This window comes from Miniopterus natalensis, chromosome 1 (assembly GCF_054644295.1).
Source record: "Miniopterus natalensis isolate mMinNat1 chromosome 1, mMinNat1.hap1, whole genome shotgun sequence".
NCBI lineage: Eukaryota > Metazoa > Chordata > Mammalia > Chiroptera > Miniopteridae > Miniopterus > Miniopterus natalensis.
In genome coordinates, this window is record NC_142081.1 from 2009522 (window position 1) to 2028511 (window position 18990).

General features: G+C 44.9%; 1 protein-coding gene across 1 annotated transcript in view; it reads left to right on the forward strand.

Moving 5' to 3' along the window:
- Nucleotides 1-706: 706 nt before the first annotated feature.
- Nucleotides 707-18990, forward strand: part of PPP1R13B (protein phosphatase 1 regulatory subunit 13B) — a 59022-nt gene continuing 40738 nt past the window's right edge. Inside the window, exon 1 of the mRNA XM_087818978.1 lies at nt 707-777. Coding sequence (XP_087675104.1) covers nt 769-777 — 9 coding nt within the window. The 5' untranslated portion in view covers nt 707-768. The remainder of the gene's footprint in view (nt 778-18990) is intronic.

The following is an 18990-nucleotide window of genomic DNA, read 5'->3' on the forward strand; positions in this document are numbered from 1 at the left end:
GCGGGTCACGTGGGTGGTTCCGGGCGCACCCACGCCCCCGGGCCCGAGCTCCGCGCCCGCAGCCCCGCGCGGAGCTGGGGGTCAGGCGGCGGTCAGGCGCGGGCGCGCCCCGCCCCCCGCCGGCCTCTGGGAGCCCGCGGTTCGAGTCTCGGCCTTCGCGGCGGGGTCCCGGCCGGGCCCTCCCCCCTCGGGCCCCCGTTTTCCCACGCCCGAGGTCTCGGGGAGCCCGGGGTCCGGTCCCCCGCGGCCTGGAGCCCACGCGCCGCCAAGCAGGGCGGGGCCGGGCGTCCGCAGCGTGCCCGCCCCTCCCCCCGGGCGCGCGGACGCGCACGGGCGCGCTCGCACCTGGCCGCGGCCGAGAGCGAGCCGGTGGGTGGGGCCTGGAAGCCCCGCCCCGTCCCCGCCCCTGCCTCCCTCGGGCCAATCGCAGGCGGCGACGGGCCCCGTGCGGGGGCGACGTGCTGGGGGCGTGGCCTGCAGGGGCTGAGGAGAGCGCCCGCGGGCGGGCGGCGCGAGGCGCTCCGGTGGCGGCGGCGGCGGCTGCGGTGGCGGCGGCGACGGCGGGTCCCGGGACAGCGACGCAGCGCGCCGGCGGCCGCGACAAGCCGGCCGGGCTCCGCAGCCCGCTGCACCCGCCGCCTCGCCGCGGAGGGCCCGGGGGCGCGGCGGCGGCGCGCGGCCTGTGAGGGCGGCCGGAGCGGCGGGCGCGGCGGGCGCGGCGCCGAGCGTCCTGTCAGGCAGCGGAGGGCGTCGCGGACCCGCGTCGCGATGATGCCGGTGGGTGCGGGCGGCGGCGGCTTCCTCCGCGGGCCGCGCGCCAGGCCGCCTTCCTCCCGCGCTCCCCGCCCGGCCCCGCTCGAGGCCGGCCGGCGGGTCGGGAAGGAAGTGGCCCGGTGGGCGCGCCGGGCCCGGGGACCCCGGGCGGGCGGGTCGCGGGCTGTCAGCGCGGGGCGGGCGGGGCCGGGGCCGGGGCCGGGGCCGGCGGCGCCCCCTCGGCCGCGGCCCTTCCTGCCGGGAGGGGGCGGGGGGCGAAGCCGGGGCCGTCATTTTCCGCCCGTGCTGGCGGCTTAGGCGCGAGGCGGGGGCTGCGCGGCGCTCGCCCAGGTGCGGGGCTCAGGCGCCTCTGACTCCCTGAAACGCGCCGCGCTCGCGTCCCGGCGCCCGCGGCGGGGGCCCGGCCGTGCTCCCGCGCTGCGGCCGCGTCTCCCGGTGCCCCGGTTCTGGGGCTGCCGCGCGCAGGAGCCCACCTAGGGGTTGGGTCGGGTCCCGGTGCCCCCGGTTCTGGGGCTGCCGCGCGCAGGAGCCCACCTAGGGGTGGGGGTGGGTCGGGTCCCGGTGCCCCGGTTCTGGGGCTGCCGCGCGCAGGAGTCCACCTAGGGGTTGGGTCGGGTCCCGGTGCCCCCGGTTCTGGGGCTGCCGCGCGCAGGAGCCCACCTAGGGGTGGGGGTGGGTCGGTCCCGGTGCCCCCGGTTCTGGGGCTGCCGGGCGCAGGAGCCCACCTAGGGGTGGGGGTGGGTCGGGTCCCGGTGCCCCCGGTTCTGGGGCTGCCGCGCGCAGGAGCCCACCGAGGGGTGGGGGTGGGTCGGGCCCGGGTGCCCCCGGTTCTGGGGCTGCCGCGCGCAGGAGCCCACCTAGGGGTGGGCCTGCAGAGCTGCCCGGGAGTCCCTTGTCCTGCGGCTGTGGTCTTCGCGGTGCGCTCCCGGCCGCTGTCACCGCGCTGCGGAGGCGGAGCGAGGTCCCCCGGCGGTGGCGCCGCCTTTGTCCTGCCCTCCAGGATGCGTCCTGCTGGGCAGGGGACACTGGCCATTGCATCCCACCTCCCGCCCGACCTCTTCCCTTCCCTTCCCTTCCTCTAAACAGCCACGGGTGCTGAATTATAATCCTCTAATCAGGGTTTTTGTGAAATAAATGTCATGACAGGGGGGAAAATGTAGGACTTAGGGGGGGGACCCAGAAGGCTGGATTGGTTTTCTGAGTGCCTGTTTATGAAGTAAAATACTCAAACACATAGTAAAGTAACAGCAAAATCACTTTTAACCTACAGTCTCTGCATTGAAAACCACAGCGTTTTCTGCTTGAACCCTGATTTTCTGCAGTGCTGCACCCAAGGACATTTAGATTAGATTTCTCCCCTGATCTTCCAAGTCGTTTCCTCTTTGGATAATCTCTTCCCCCTTTTGAACCGATGCCAGCACATCCTGTTTGCAGCATCTTAAGGTTTGACCCGGTTGATCCTTAGATCCTTCTTTGGCATCAGGGAGTGTTTTGTTTCTCAACATTCGGTTTTCAATGAATGATTTGTCTTGTAATGGAAGGAGAATTGGATGAGCATCAGAAGATTCAGATTCAAGTACTGGTTCTGCTACTTTTTAGCTATGTGACCTTGAACAAGTCAAGGCCTCCCCGCCAGGAATTTGGTAGGGATGAAAACATACCAGTGTCCGTGGGCCGTGCCTACAGTCAGACAGAATGATGTGTCCAAAAAGTGCCCTCCAGAGTGCCATGCAGATGTTTATTACTGTCAGCGTGGCTCTGGAGTGTCGATTTCTAATTTTACCCTCTGCAAGATGAGGTGTTTGGAAACTGTTCCCTCCCTAATTCTCACTGGCTGGATTTGGAATAGGCATTATGGTGTTTTGGAATTTTGAAAGCAGTTTTAGTTAAACCTGTAAGAGTGGACTGATGTATTTATTATACTATAACAATATTCAAGGATATCTACAAATTTTTGACTGATTTTTATCATTGCATAATGTTTAATTCTAAATACCCTGTTTAAAAAACCACTTGGTTTTTATTTTTCACGTGGTACATTCAGGCATTTTACCTCTATTCCACATGGTTGGTTTCCAGTCTCTGCATTGTATTACCAGGTTTCCTTTTTAAAGAAGCTGGCTTAGGTAGCATTTGGGAAATTTCTTCATGATACTCAAAATAATCAAGTACTGCTTTTTAAAAAGAGATAGATCTGTTAACTATTTTAAACACTCTGCTTTTGATTTAAAATGCCTTCTAGAAAAACAGGTAGTATTTCTGTTAGTTCCTCTTTGTGGCCTTTAACTTTTGTGTTTCCTTCTCAATCCCTAAAAATACTACTTGTGGGATTGAGCCCTTCCTCTATTAACACAGCCAGGGTTGATTGTAAATGTAATAGGAGTTTTAATAACATGCAATTCTCACTTGATAACATCTTAAACTACATACCCGAGGTATGAATAAGGTTTTTGTCCTTTATTGAGTATTTGGTGTTCAGCATCATGATGAATCATTGAAGCAAGATTGGATCATATTTTTGCATAGTTTGTAGAGCGCAGCACTTCCAATGGGAATGTAAAGGGAGCCACACAAACTCAATTTTAAATTTTCTAGTAACTACCTTTAAAAGGGTGGTATTTTAAAAATAATATCTTTTGTTAACTCATTATATCAAAAATAATCATATGAAACATTTATTAATGTGATATTTTACTTTTTTTGTACTAAATCATTGAAACCTAGTATGAGTCCAGTGTGAAGTGAAGTTTTACGCTTATAGCACATCTCAGCTCAGACCAGCACATTTCAGTTGCTTAGTAGCCATGTGTGTTTAGTGGCTACCACATCGAGCAACACAGGTTTAGAGTATATTTTAGTTTATTTGAGAATTGGTAATTAGGGTGTAGTGTCCGTGGTGATTTTGAATTGATCACGTGGTTTACTGCAGCACCCAGTCTCTCAGCTGTTGAGAATAAACGGGAAAACACCTATGTTCTCATCTGACACATTAAAGTCTTTGTAGAAGTCTTCAGTTTGCCCCTTACATAGAGTTCCATGACTATCTACTGTTAAACAGTGATATTTTGGAATTTTCCCTTATCAGACTAGTTTTGCATGCTATCATCTGTAGTTATTCACCTTTTCTCCCCAAGAAACAAGCGGGCAATATTTTAAAAAGTATTTGTTGTCTTGTCCCTAAGATCTGGGCCTGAAAGCATTTAGGCTATACCTGGAGAACTTTGATAGAAAAAGCATTTTAATAAAAAGAGCCTGATTCAGAGCATTAAAGGATCAAAACAATTGTGATCATAAGCATCATTCTTTTTGGAAAGGAGTGAGCATTTGCAGCTCGCTCCTAACTTTTGTGCGTAGGTGAATTATATTTGGGTAATGGTGCTAAGGATACGTTTTACTCTTCCAAAGGAATGTTAACTTGAGTGAAGGAGGTAGTATGCTTCTGAAATGTGTCGTATTCATAAGAAAGGCACTCTGGTGGTAGTGTTTTGGTTATGTTAGCTGTGGGACTCCTTACCTCCAGTAGACATCACGCACTGCGACTAGCCAATTCCACTCCTCTGTCTCAGGAGCCCTGTGTACTATAGGCTGTGGGTTACATTATTTTGTGCTTAATATTTAACTCTCATTAAACAAACATTTACTTATTTCAGGTGTTCACTGTCTTCCAAACTATGTTGAAACATTTGGAGGTATTGGAATAGGTCTTTATCTTTTTAAACCATCACCTGTCATATAATTGCTAAAACAATGAACTGGAAGTAGGGAGATTAGCTTCTAGTCCTCTCTTGTTAGTAACTGTGTGACCTTTGGACTTATATTCTGTGGGCCTTAGTTTCGCATCTGTAAAATGAGTTGGTCCTGGTGACTACCAAGTGGTTATGGTTGGTTCCAAACTTGATATATAACAGATACTTTCATGAAGGTCAATAATATTCATGTTGGCTACCTCAAAGATTGAGGCAACTGACATACGTTGCTTTGGCAGCCTCTTACAGTAAGTTGCCCAAGTATCTTTGTATGATAGAGCAGTAGGAAGAGCTCAGTAGATGTTCACTATTATTGTTAATTAATAATTAAGTCACCTGAAAAGCTTGAATTTATAGCCTAATTCAGTAAACAAAACAAAGACTGGAGTTTTTTTGTTTTTAAAAAAAAAAAACTTAATTTTTTTTAAAAAAAATTATAAACATAATATTGCCATTTAAAATAATAAAACTATGTCTAGCCTTTGGACTGCCCAAAAATTCATAAAAGGAAAAACAAACCCTTGATTATACAAAGATGTGTATATAAAAGCTTTATTATTAGTTTTATTGAAGTTAACAATAGTCTATATGGATAATTCTTCTAAAGGCTATAATATTAAGTACAGCTGTAAAGTTTTGCAGCTGTTTTACATCCTACAATGCAGTTTAGTAGTAGTGAGCACTCAGTGAATGGCATTTGTCATGTGCTATGGCACTGTCACAGGTTTTGTGGTGGTGTCTGCATTTTTATGGAGACTGAGGCTCAAGAGCTAAAGAAACTTGGCTAAGGTCCTCGGGCTAGTCAGTGGTCAAACAAAGTTTGAAAACAAACTCTCTCAAAAGCCTTTGCTCCTAGCCTCTGTGCCAGTCACTTAGCCTTTGCTCCTAGCCTCTGTGCCAGTCACTTAGAAGGAGTTTGCTGTAGTCAAGGCATGTTGCTAGAGGTGCTAGTAATTTGAGTTTGGCTACATTTTTCCCCTTATGCTCAGCTCAGATGAAGCTTACTACTTAAAAGAATCCCAAGGAGAATCATTTTCATAAAAAGTGATAGTTTTCACCATCTTGAGGGACAACTCTGTTTTAAATGTCAGTGTGTTAAATGTGTCTTTCCTTTCTCAGCTAGCGTCCTACTTGGAACAGACTATGCTAGTATAGATGCTAAGAGTTACTTGGGATTTTTTTTTATTTTAGCAGGATAGGAACTTAAAACTATCCCCAGGTTATTGTATTGAGGTTATATAACTGGATCAGCGTGCTTTTTTTGTGTTTGTTTGCACAGATGGGCAATAGCTTTTCAGTAAAAGTTTGGTGGGGTTGGTGCATTGAAGTGCTGTTGCCATAGTTATTTCACAAACTATGGTTCTAGGCTGATGGAGCAATGATGGTGGTCAATTTCTGTTGGTACACTTCTTGCTTGGTTGCTTTGTTTTCTTCTACTGCAAAGATGGCTGTTGATCATACTAATTGGTAAGCAAAACGTGCTTTTAATGGATTTTGTAAAATAGAAACCTTTGCCTGTGACATCACACAGGACAATGAAAGACTTGGAAAAAGGTAGTTTTGACTAAAATTAATAAGTGGCACTTGAAATATTACGTATGCAGTTCAATACAGAATCTTGCTAGTGGCATTGTTAGTGTATCTAGACCACATGTTAACTGAAGGTGGGGCAGAATCATGATTTATAACATGTTGTGATTGTAATTATAGCTCAAGCAAATGCAAAGGCCCCATGGTAGGAGTGTGCCCAGCATACTGGAGAAACACAAGGAGCCTGGGTGGCTGGAGCAGAGTATGTGAGGGAAAGAATAGAGGAGGTGCAGTCGAAAGGGGTGGTAGTAGGGGGATGGTGTAGGATCCTGTAGGGCCTTATAGGCTGTGGTAAAGACAAAGGACACAGAAAGAAATTTGTACCGGAAGAAATGAAACAGTGGTTTACTTGCTGTATTGTAAGTAATTCCGAGTAGCAGGCATTGCCTAGGCAACTTCACTGTAGCAAGTAAGAGTCAGTTGGCTTAGGTGTGAATAAATGGTGATATTTATTAGCTCTCTGACCATGGGTGAAGTTCCTTGTTTCAAAGCTGTGGATAATAATGGTGACCTTGTAGAGTTGTTAGGATGGTCAGATGGATTATTAAAGGGAAACGTGCCTGTTGTATAGTAAATGCTCAATAAGTGTTAGTTATAATAAGTTTCATTTCCTCTGGAAAGCTTTCACCATCTTTTCCTTGGCCAAATCCACCAATGGAGGCATTCAACCTGGTGTGTCTTTTTCTTTAGGAGGAAAATATATGTGTGTGTGTGTGTGTGTGAAATTCACATACCATAAAATGCACCTTTCATTGTCTATAATTCAGCCTTTTTAAGTGTGTTTACAAGGTTGTACACCATTGCCACGATCTGATTTCAGGATATTTTGCCTGGTGTGTCTTTGCAATACTTGGCATAGTTGCAGTCTTAAACATTGTTTGTGTGACTGTTTGATTAATGTCTGTTTCTTATCCTGACTATTAGTTTTACGAGGGTAGGTGCTGTCTCTTTTTATTTGGTGTTTACCACCAGTGCCTATCCCAATGACTGGACACATAGTTGGTGTTCAATGATGATTTGTTGAGTGAAGGAAGATATGATATGGAAAGTCGTGTTGGATTCATTTGTGAAGAGGGGTGTGTGCACCTGCACACATGCTCTATAAGAGGGTTAGCATTTGATCCTGTGGGTGGTCAGAAACCACCAAACTTTTTTAAAGAATGGAGTGAGGCAGCCAGATTTGCATGAGGGAATCCTGGCACCAGGGGAGGGTAGACTGTGGAGTGAGGGAGATTAAGAAGAAACAGGCGGAGCAGTCAGGAGACCAGTTGGTGCAGGCCCGACTTGACCTGAAGGAGAAGAGAAGGACCCTGTCAGAAGGAGGTAAAACAGATCTAATGAAGCGAATGTGAGTGAGGGTGAGTGCTGGTGAGTGTGATTGCCGGCAACTGTGCGTACGTGTGAGTGAGTGTGCCCACATGTGAATGTGTTTGTGGTTGAGAAAAAGGAAGGAAGTGCAGCGGCTGGAGTTGAGGATATGAGTTTATGGCTTCAGCAGCCAGGCTTGTTTTTCCTTTAACCAGGAGAGAGAACACTTGAGAAGGATCAGATTTATAGGGCTCTGTGGGGAAGAGTGAGCTTTATTTTTGACTGTTGAGCTTGAGGTGCCTGCTAGATCCCAAAAGACATTACTCTTAAATCTTAATCTTAAATCTTTACTTAAATATGGCAAGTAAGAAAAATCACGTGCCGTATATTAAGTGGTTTTTAATGTGTTTTTGGTGCTTTAGATTGCTGCCTGGGCATCTGTGGCCTGCCACACACGTCATCTCTTGTACTTGTCAGTTTGCATATCAGCCCCACCCTGAGGCCCCACTAGGCCAGGCTTCCTCAGCAGTGGCTGGCCTGGGCCTCCCGCAGCATTGTGCTCCCAGCCCCTGGCACAGTTTGTATGCACGCACACTTTTTATAGTAGCGTAACCTATGTCTCTGCATCGATAGTTTGTGTTCTGCTTTTTACTCTCTTGCATGCTTATGTTTCTTTCTCTCTGTCTGTCTTGAAAGTAATATCAGTAAATAATAGTTAACCTCACAAGTGATTTAAGTATAGAAAGATTTATGTGATAGAACTAGAAATGAGAAGTGAAGTTTGGTCAAAATATGAAGAAAGATTAAATAAAATTTGACAATTTTAGGATTAACAGGGAAAAAAGCCCTACAATAGGAATAAAGAGTATTTTGTGATAGGAAATAAAAATGTGAAATGGGCCCAGCCACTGTGGCTCAGCAGTTGACTTATGATCTAGGAGATCATGGTTTCATTCCTGATCAGGGCACGTGCCTGGGTTGTGGGCTCGATCTCTAGCAGGGGGTGTGCAGGAGGCAGTCGATCAGTGACTCATTGATATTTCTATCTCTCTTCCTCTCCCTTCCTCTCTCTGAAATCAAAATATATTTAAAGAAAACTGGCTGGGCCGGGTGTGGCTCAGCGGTTGAGTGTCGACCTAGGATCCAGAAGATAGCAATTCAATTCCCGGTGGGGGCACATGGCCGGGTTGTGAGCTTCATCCCCAGTTGGGGGCGTGCAGGAGGCAGCTGATTAATGACTGTCTCTCATCATTGATGTTTCTATCTCCCTCCCTCTCCCTTCCTCTCTCTGAAATCAATAAAGATATATTTTTTAAAAATAAAAAAATTAAGAAAAGTGAAAAGGTATGGCATAGTGGTTATCAGCTCAGATTCTGGAGCCAAACTGCCTGATTTCAAATTCTGTCTTTGCCACTTACTAGCTCTGTGATCTTGGAAATGTTATTTAACCTTTTTGTGCCTTATTTTCCTCTTTAAAATGGATTTAATAACAGAATGTTTCTAAAAGTTGTTGTGAACAAGTGCTCAGAGCATTCTGTTAAGATACAGAATAAACTCTCAATGAACGTTTGTTCTTCCTGAGTTTTGTCCGGCAACCGCAAGGCTTCATGGGGGACGGGATTCAGTTAGAAAGATCATAAGTGCCCTTCACCACTGAGGTCCTGCTTACGTTCTCCACGCTGAGGAGCCCGGTGGTGACCGGTCAAGTTGATAGCACAGAGAGGGAATGGCTTGCTTTCCTTAGAAATTAAGGTTTGCCTTCTCTTTCTAGTACCTTTTATTATGCAGACCACAGCTCGGTAGTTTATCACTTGTGGAATCACTCGTATCTGAGAGCTGGAAAGCTCACCCCTTCTTTCTGGTCTCTACCTAGATGACACCCTCCCCGCTACTTTGTACAAAATGCCCCTCCCCTTACTGGGCTTCATTTCTTTTTATGGTGCTTATGTTCACCTGGCATTTATTTGTGGAAGCTCTATGGAAGCAGGGCTTGGTTTTTTCCCATTGCAGTATCCCCAGTGCTCAGGACATTGCCTGCCTCTAGTGGGCATCCAGTAAGGACTTGTTTACTGACTGGCCTCAACGGGCATTTAGGGTACATCACTGAGATCCCGCATCTGTGCTGGGACTGGGCACAGCCCCTGCTCTCGGTGAGCTCCCAGTGGGCCACAATCCCAAGAACAAAACAATGCCATTCCTAGAGGTAAGGATTGCAAGGATGACAGGTCAAGTTGTAGCTGGGGCACAGTGGTGATGGGAGCCTTCTTGGGATGTCTAGAATTTTCACTGAGGAGGTAACGTTGGAGTGGAGTTGAGAAGGATAAGAAGGAGGTGATAGGGAAGGGCTGTTAGGTGGAGATTTAACATGTGTGGGCATTGAGGCATGATTCCCCATGATGTGAGGAGAGTGCCGGGACCATAGGCCAGATGAAGCAAGGGGGAGGTTCTGAGAGCTATGTATGACCTGCCTAAGAGTTTGAACTTGATCCTGAGAAAGATATGAAACTCTTGAAGGTTGTTTTTTAAATTGTGGTAAAATATAACTAACATAAAATTTACCATTGTAACTATTTTTTAGTGTACAGTTCTGTGGCATTAAGTACATTCGCGTTGTTCAGCAACTAGCACCACCATCCATCTCAACTTTTTCATCTCTTCAAACTGAAATTACTGTTTAGAGGATTTTCAGCTGAGTTGTGAAGTGCTTCATTTCTAAGTTAAAGTTGATGGTAGGTGTCTGGAGTCGACTAGAGGACTCTGTTAGGGTAGTTGAGGCAGAAGAGAGCCTCCGAGCAGTCAGAATGTTGTCAGAGAGTCTGGCACTGAAGCCAGTTTGTTAGGAGAACCTTTTCAGCCCTTACTTAACCTTTCTTCCATGTTGCACAATTCTAATTTACCTGGCTTCTACATCTTTAGACGCTGCACCCGAGGTTGCTAGAGGGGTGTAGTTGTGGGCAGACAGACTGATGGAAACCACAGAAGACACAGCTTTAAGCGCAGCCTGAGGTTGTGGTCTGAGGTCTGAGGGCCTGACCTCAGTCGACACCAAAGATGTCACAATTACAGACTACACACAGGGTGGTAGTTGAAGTTCCTCATGATGACTGAGTCACAAGAAAAGAGTAAATAATATCAACAATGTGGACAGCAGCTGGGCATGTTTTAGATGAGTTCTGTCCAGTAGAAACATGTGAGCCACACATACATTTTATTTGTTTGTTTATTTTTAATCCTCACCTGAGGAAATTTTTTTCCATTGCTTTTTTAGAAAGAGAGAGAGGGAGAAACATCGATGTGAGAGAGAGACATTGATTGGTTGCCTCCTGCATGCTCCCCAACCAGGGCTGGGGACAAGCCTACAACCTAGGTATGTGTCCTTGGCCAGGATTGAAATCAGGACCCGTCAGTCCGCAGGCCAATGGTCTAACCACTGAGCAAAACTGGCCAGGGACACATATGCAATTTTAAAATTTCTAGTAGCCACGTAAAAAGGGGAAAAACAAGTGAAATTAATTTTAATGATATATTTTATTTAACTCACTATACCCAAAATATTATTTAAACATATAGGTAATATTAAAACATTATTAGTGAGATATTTTAAGGTGTTCTTTTTTTTTTTCATACTAAACCTTTCACATTCCAGAACATATTTTACACAAATAGCACATCTTACTTTGAACTAGCCACACTTCCAGTTCTCAATAGCCACGTGTGGCTAGTGGCCCTCTCATATGTACTATACAGAACCTATAAAAGTGCTTGGCATTTAATATTAGATGTGTGCTATTATCCCCCAAACATTTATTCTTCCAAAATGTTAGATGGTTTTGTGTCAGTACTACATTTTAAAAACATTCTTACCTTGGTGACTGCTTAATTTCTGATAGGCATTGAACAAGTTTTCACAGGTAAAGAAAAAATGTTAAATTGTAATTTTGTGAGTATACTGTCTAATTGATGTCTTTGCGTGATTAATTTTCTTGTTTGCTGCAACACTGAGGCTGCTTAACCACCACAGGAATAGTGTAATTAATAATTAAAGGATTTAGGATTATAATTAAAATTAGGAAAAATTTGAAAAAATGACTTAATCAACATGTAATGACTAGTGCTGTTATAATTAAATGACTCTCTCTGAAATATTTTATCAGTCCTACTATGTCTGGGGTGACTACCTAGTCTAACTTTTTTCCACCTGCATATTTTACACGCTGGGTTATTTTGAGAGTTTCACCTTCTAATATTATTTGTATGTAGAATAGAAAAGTATCAAAAATAAAACCAAAATATAAAGAGATCACTGTCTAGCAAGTGAAAGACGTTTAAGAGGAGGTCCTTTATCACCTTCCAGAGGGAAGCTTGGCTGGAAACGTAACCAGACTGTGGTGTGGTTATTTGAATGTCAAATGTTTGGGACAGAAGAAAGCAGTACCTAATTGGGGGCGGGAGTATTTAATCAGGGCTGTTTTCATCTGTCACTGATTGGCAACCTTACCCTGCTGCCTGGTCTACGGACAGTTAAATGGATTCTTTCTACTTAGAACATAATCTGCCCACCCCTGGTTCCCACTCTCAGTCTCCACACCCTCCATGGCCGACTCCTTTAGTCTCAGCCTACGTGCTGTTTCCTCTGGGAAGTCTTTCCCGACACTGATGTCTGGGGCAGGCAGCCTTCTGTGGGATCCCATGGCACTCTGCAGTTTTCCTCTCTGGTTTCCTGATGTCTCTCCTCTGTCTCATCCCCAGGTTCAGGGGGGCAGGGATGGGGCCCGTCTTGTTGGCTGTTGTGTGTGCCTCAGGGCCAGGTTAGGCTCAGTAACATTTTCCTAAATGAGTGAATGAGTGATTTTGTAAATGTGTCCAATTTATGTCATGTACAGGGTAAAACTTTGCTCTATGATGGGTCTTGGCTTCTTGTGCCTTTATGCTGTAGTGTCTTGCCATGAAACAAACCCAAGAACCCACTTTATAATCTTAGGTGGTTGTCTCTAGAATTGAACAAATCTTCAAATATCATTGTCAACAAACAAAGCATATGGTCCAGTAGGTCCTAATAGTCCTTTTGAAGAGCTGCTAGGAATTAGATACTAAGGCTTGTATATGGGGTAATTAGGAGGGAAAATGGGGTATTGTTACAGCAGTAATAGTAGTTGCTCGTGCTTTTGGTAGTAACGTCAAAGTAACTAAGTTCCAAGACTAAATTTAATGGAAAAATGAACTTTTGTGTTTGTTTTACCAACTGTTTTTGTTATGTGAAAACTTACTAAAGTTTCTTAATCTGAAGCTTTATGCCTAACGATACAACAGAAGAACCTGTTTCTAGCAGGTATGGCTCATATTCAGAGAAGTATGGGGCTGGAGATTACTGAGGTGAAAATTCTGTAGTTCCATGGAATCAGGCAGGACAAGACTATAAACTTGGGGTTCTTCGTTTTTTGGAGGCTCAAGTAGACATTTAGGTCTTTGCAAAATCTCACGGCCTTCATATCGCCCCCCTCCCCCAAATAGTACCTAGCATAATCTACGTTTAATTGCCTTACACTTTTGTTTTGAATTTTTTAATTTCTTATGGTGTGAAGCCTTATTGGTTTGTCAGAACCATGGTTTACAGTTACTGCAAAGTGCAGAGGGGGTCAGACAAATGATTAAGATCCTTTCTAGTGCTGACTTCTTATGCTGGTGTGTTAGGGCTGAATAGGGGGGCCTCTGTGCCAGAGCCTTCTGTCAGGGAAGCTCCTGTAAAAGGAGCTCAAGGCTCCTGGCTGGAGTTGCACATGAATTCTGAGACAGAGAAGCCGAGTGACCCAGGCTCAGAGTGGGAGGCAGTTCTGTGCAGGGTGTTGGATCTATAGTTTTAACAGGCGTTTGTGCCCCCACTATATGCATCATGAAAAATGTGAATGGCATAGTAGGGAAGATAAATGTAGTACAGAAAAGGTGACATTCAGCAGGTATTTACACAACAAATATTTAACTTTTATAATGTGCCAGCGCAGTGCTAGTGACCGGAGACTTAAAGACACGAATCCACTGTCTTCAAAGGGTTCATGGTCTAGTTGATGGAAACATGCAGAACAGTACATTGTGGGGCAGGACTGTTTGGGGACACAGGCTCAGGTTGGCCTGGTTCCAGCCCTGCCCCTGCCCCTTACTAACTGTGTGACCTTAGACAAGTTACACAACCTGTTGGAGCTTATCTCCTCAACTGTAAAGTGAAAGTAACAATGCCGGCCTCTAAATGAATTGTGGTGTGGCCATATAGGAAAATAATATATAACCTGAAAAAAGAATGAAGTAGAACTGTGTGTTCTCATGGAAAAATGCCCAAGATACAGTGTTGACTGAAAAAACATTCTACTTAATGCTTCCTCACTGTAAGAAGAAAAGAGTTTGTGGTGTAGAAAAAGGACACATACCAGTTCTTTAAAGTGTAGATCATTAAGGGGACTGTTTTAATTTCCTCTATTATTAGACTCTCTTTAAAAAATTTATTGATTGCCCAGCCGGGCGTGGCTCAGCAGTTGAGTGTTGACCTAGGATCCAGGCGATCGGTGTTCGATTCCCAGTCAGGGCACATGCGCGGGTTGCGGGCTCGATCAATGACTCTCTCATCATTGATGTTTCTATCTCTCCCTCCCTCTTCTTTCCTCTCTCTGAAATCAATAAAGATATATTTTAAAAATAAATAAAAATAAAAAATGTATTGATTGATTTGAGAGAGAGATAAACATCAGTTTGTTGTTTCGCTTATTTGTGCATTCATTGGTAGCTGCTTGTATGTGCCCTGACTAGAGATCGAAGCCACAACCTTGGACTATCAGTACGACGCTCTAACGAACTGAGCAACACTGGCCAGGGCCTCTCGACTCTGCTGCTCCCTCTGTAAGATGGGGGTGGGGATGGTGCTCCTTCCTCTTTCACTTGGTGTCATACCAGTTCTGTCCCATGTTCCTGTTGGATAAAGGATTGGAAAATAATCCTTTTGGGGTTGTATCGATAGGTCATCTTATAAGGCTTGCCTTTCATCTGCAGTGAAGTAGATAGTTGGAATGAATTTTCATGAAAGAAAAAGAGAAATCTGTTCTTTGGGTTTTTATTCTCTCTTTAAACTTGATTTTTAAAATATCTGTTGCTTTATGGTACTTGTCTCTGTAGATTGTTTCCTTATGGACGAAACAGTGTAGTTTTCAGTAGGCAGGATTTATAGGGGTGCCCATACAATCTTGATTTTTCCTGTTGTCCCCACTGTCAGCTCCTTTTTCACTCAGAGGGGGTCCCCCCAGTCCCTATATCCCAACTGAATACGTTGGCCTGATTTTTTATTAACAAAATGATGTCGCTTAGCTTACATTTTCCAGGATCCCACTGATAATGATGGAGCCCCCTTATAATAATTTCAGAGCTGTTTATAATTTGCACTTGATCATGTGTTCCTGTGTCGATTTCATTCCATGGTTCTCTTTTGTGGCTTACTTTTAGTTCGTTTCTATAATATTAAAAGTCCTGGTTTTCTTTTTCCCCTAACCTTTTCAGTGCCCAAAATTGTCAGGTATTTAAATAAATAAGAGAGAAAGGGAATCAGATTGGAGAGCATGTTGTATGTCAGACTTCTTGCTAAACATTTTGCAGACCTTCTCATTTAATATCAAGTAAACAATGTAACTAAATAAACTGCTGAGAGGGAGCCAGCCTGTCCCTCTGAGAATCAAGAGACCTTATTTCAGTCTTGGTTTTGTTACTAATAAGATTTATTAACCCTGACAGAGTATTTCCTTCTCTCATCTGTAAAATGGGGAAAGAGTGTCAGTTAGATGAGGTTCCTTCGGTTAGATGAGGTTCCTTCGGCCCTAAGATTTGCTGACTGATCTCTGTGATAGCCTTGATTTGAAACTCTCAGCACAGCTCTTTTAATTGAGTTGAACACTTACAAAGGATTAAGAAGCCTCATCTACTCTAAGATTTAAGAAGCTTAAATTTGCTTTAACTCAAGTTACCCCAAAATATTATTTTATCTTTTTTCCCCCCTCAAACAGCTTTAGTGACTATTGGGAGGGAAATCGAGACACCTATAGGCTGTGCTCTCAAATTTGATGATTTTAATAGGACTGGTATGAATGTTACCTTAGGGAACACAAGATTTTATTTTTGTGTTAAAATACAAATCATTGTGAGAACTTCCTGAGTGCTGAGCCAATAATAATATGCTAAGTATTTTTGTAGCAGGGAAAGAAAACCTGGCACTGTAGCAAGGCAAGAAGACCAAGGGAAAGATGATCTGCCAGCCTGAGCCCCACTTTCTCTCCTCTTCTGGGTAGAAACAGCCAGTGCTTTCAACTTGGTACAGACTGGGGCTGCCTTGTGTTTGCGGAGGCTCTTGACCCAGTGAAGTGGAGGGAAAGGAGGGGGGTTCTCCACAGCAGGCCAGCCCTGCTCCTCAGGCCTCTTGTGGAACTGCTGGGACTGATGCAGGTGTTCTTGCTGACCTTTGCTCCCCACCCCCGCCCCCGTTAGGTTTTGTTTTGATTTTAAGCTCTCTACCTGTGTGCAGGTAGAGGACCATTCAAGGCTTGGGAGGCTGTGTGGTGTGATGTAGCAGGCACAGCTTGGGAGCCAGGAGGATTGTGTTCACATCTTAACTGAACTACCAGTAACTACGGTGCCTCCATGAGCACCGGACCTTTTTTATACTTCAGGTTTCTCATTTGTAAAATGGTAATAATTTTAGTACTTGAGTTCATTTTGTTTGCAAGTGGCGGGAACCAACTCTTATTTTCTAACATCTTAGAAAAAAGAAAATTTATGAGAAGGACACTGGAGGGAAAGGTGAACCACTGAATCTTCAGGTAGAGCAGGAACTGGGACAGCTCTGGGACCTAGCAGCAGGCATGGCACCTCCTCCCTGTGCACAGCCTCTCTCTCACAGTCCACGTAAAGTCCATCAGCAAGTCTCATCAGAGCCTCTTTCACAGTCCACCCAGCTCCTATTCTGCACGCCCTCCAGGATTCTCACTGTCTCCTGGACTCTTACACTGTTATTAGCCTCCTCAGGGGTCTGCCTGTTTCTGTGCTCCTTCCCCCTCAGTCTCTTCTCCACAAAGCAGCCAGAGCAAGCCCATAAGTTGTTATGCTAAAACATGCCACTTCTTAGTTTAGAACCCTCCTAGGGTTTCCAGTCTTCCTCTGGGTAAAAGCCCAATGAGTAGTTTACCTCTCATCTCCTGTTCTCCCCTCCCTGATTTCTCTATTCCAGCCAAGCTGACTCCATATGGATTCTGACTCTTACCGGGCATTCATTCTGCCTCAGGGCCTTTGCACTTGTTCACTTTGCCTCAGTGTTCTTCCTTCAAGCTGTCTGCCAGCTCACTGCCACCTCTTGCAGTGAGGCCTTTTGTAACTGCCTTATTTAAAATTAAGTGTCCTGTCCCCAGTGTCCTTTGCCTGCTTTGTTTTTCTCCAGAGTGTCCATTACCACCTATCACGCTCTATGTTCCACCTATTTACTTTGTCTCTTTCCCCAGATTGTAATCAACAAAAACCCCCATGAGGGCGAGGACCCTGTCTGCTTGGTCAGTGTTGCCCTTCCAGTGCCTGGCACAGAATAGGTACTCAGCAAATACTTGTGGAATGAAGGACATTTTTGTCAACCATCTCCATGAGTTGAGTCAGCAATGGCAAAAGGGATGGGCATGTAAAATAAGCATGACCCCTGGGAACTTGCCCAAATGTGAGTCCCAGAGGGAAGGAGAGAGAACTATCATCTGGAAGTCACCCCAGTGGGGTCTCTGAGGTTGGTGGGTACTGAGAAAATGTTCATTCTTCCCCCTTTCAGAAACATACCACTTTTGTGTTGTTAATCATCATCCGAGGATATTTTTCCCATTGATTCTTAGAGAAAGTGGAAGGGAAAGAGGGAGAGAGGAAAGGAGAGAGAGAGAAAGAGAAACATCAATGTGAGAGAGACACATTGATCTGTTGCCTCCAGCACGTGTCCCGACTGGGGCTGGGGATGGAACTAGCAATCCAGGTGTGGGTCCTTGACTGGGAATTGAACCCAAGACCCTTTGGTGCTCATGCCAACACACTGTCCACTGAGGCACACCGGCCAGGTGCAGCTAATGTTTTAGTAAGTAATGGAATATATAGTTCTCTCTTCAGAAGGAATGGTGAAATTTAGCAAATTGTACACAGGTTTTTGTAAAGGCTCTCTGGTATCTGAGCGGACCAAATCCCAGAACTCAGGCCAGGTCAGAAAAGAGGTAAATTCATAAGAGTGAGAAGTCACTAGTTCCCATTTCCTTTTGTTTAATAGGATATTTTTTCCCCCAGAGCCTGTCTCAACTGTTAAGTGCATTCATCTTTGGATTTTATAATGAATCTCTCCTAATTTACTCTTTTATATTCATACTTACAATGTTTTACTTTTCAAAGGTGTGTATACATTGTATGTGTAAAGTGGGTTCTTCCATTATAAAAAAAATAGTTTGACTTTATGTTCCTATCTGAAACTTTTGGATAAAGATACTGTAATTTTGTTTCTTATAGTTTCCTATATAAGGTTGAAGAACTTGAATAGCTGTGTGGTTTTGTATTTTGTGGGGGTTTTTTGGTATGTGTTTTTTTAAGTGATCATGAATTTAAGCACTGTTTTGTTCCTGAGCTGTTGGAGTAGAAATTTAAGCTTTGGAGCCAGACACTTTTGGGTCAGATACTCTGGCACTTCTTAGTCAGGTGACCGTGGGCAGTCCTTGAGTCTGTCTGCGGGATCATCCCAGCACCTCCCTCAACAGCCTCTGGGGAGAGTTCAGTGATACAATGTGGGTATGCAACACAGTGAGCAATGAAATAATAGCTATTTTCATGATTAATAAATTATAAAAGTCCTTTGATGTTAAGTATCTTGTTACAGACTTCATTCTGATTTTAGACATTTAAAATATGTCAATACTAGCCCTGCTGGGTGTGGCTCAACGGTTGAACATCAACCTAGGATCCAGGCAATCTGGGTTTGATTCCTGATCAGGGCAAATGCCCAGGTTTTGGGCTCGATCCCCAGTCGGGGGCGTGCAGGAGGCAGCTGATCAATGACTCTCTCATCATTGATGTTTCTATCTCTCTCTCCCTCTCCTTTCCTCTCTCTGAAATCAATAAAGATATATTTTTTAAAAAGTATACATATGTGTCAATACTAGCAGAATTTGAAAAAAAAGAAAAATTTGTAGCTCTGTACGTACCTTACCTCCAACCAGCAATTTTCCTAAGCATAAAATATGAATAAGCCACTTACTGTGAAAACTTATTTAAAAGCTTTGAGGTTTTACTTTTTCAAGTTGCTAACAGAGCTTAGGCAAGTCTTTTTTATGATAGGTTCTGTATGGAGATTAGTAAATTAATGTTTCGTTTTCTTTTTCATAATGATTTTTGGATTCTGGTTACAGTTGTTGTACAATGGGAACACTGAACGTTCTCTCCCGTGGAACTCACCTAATTACATGAAACTTTATCTACCCAGTGTCCCTGCCCGAACAATGGTGGTCTGTCTTGTTTCATTAGTATGTCTTATCATGGCTCA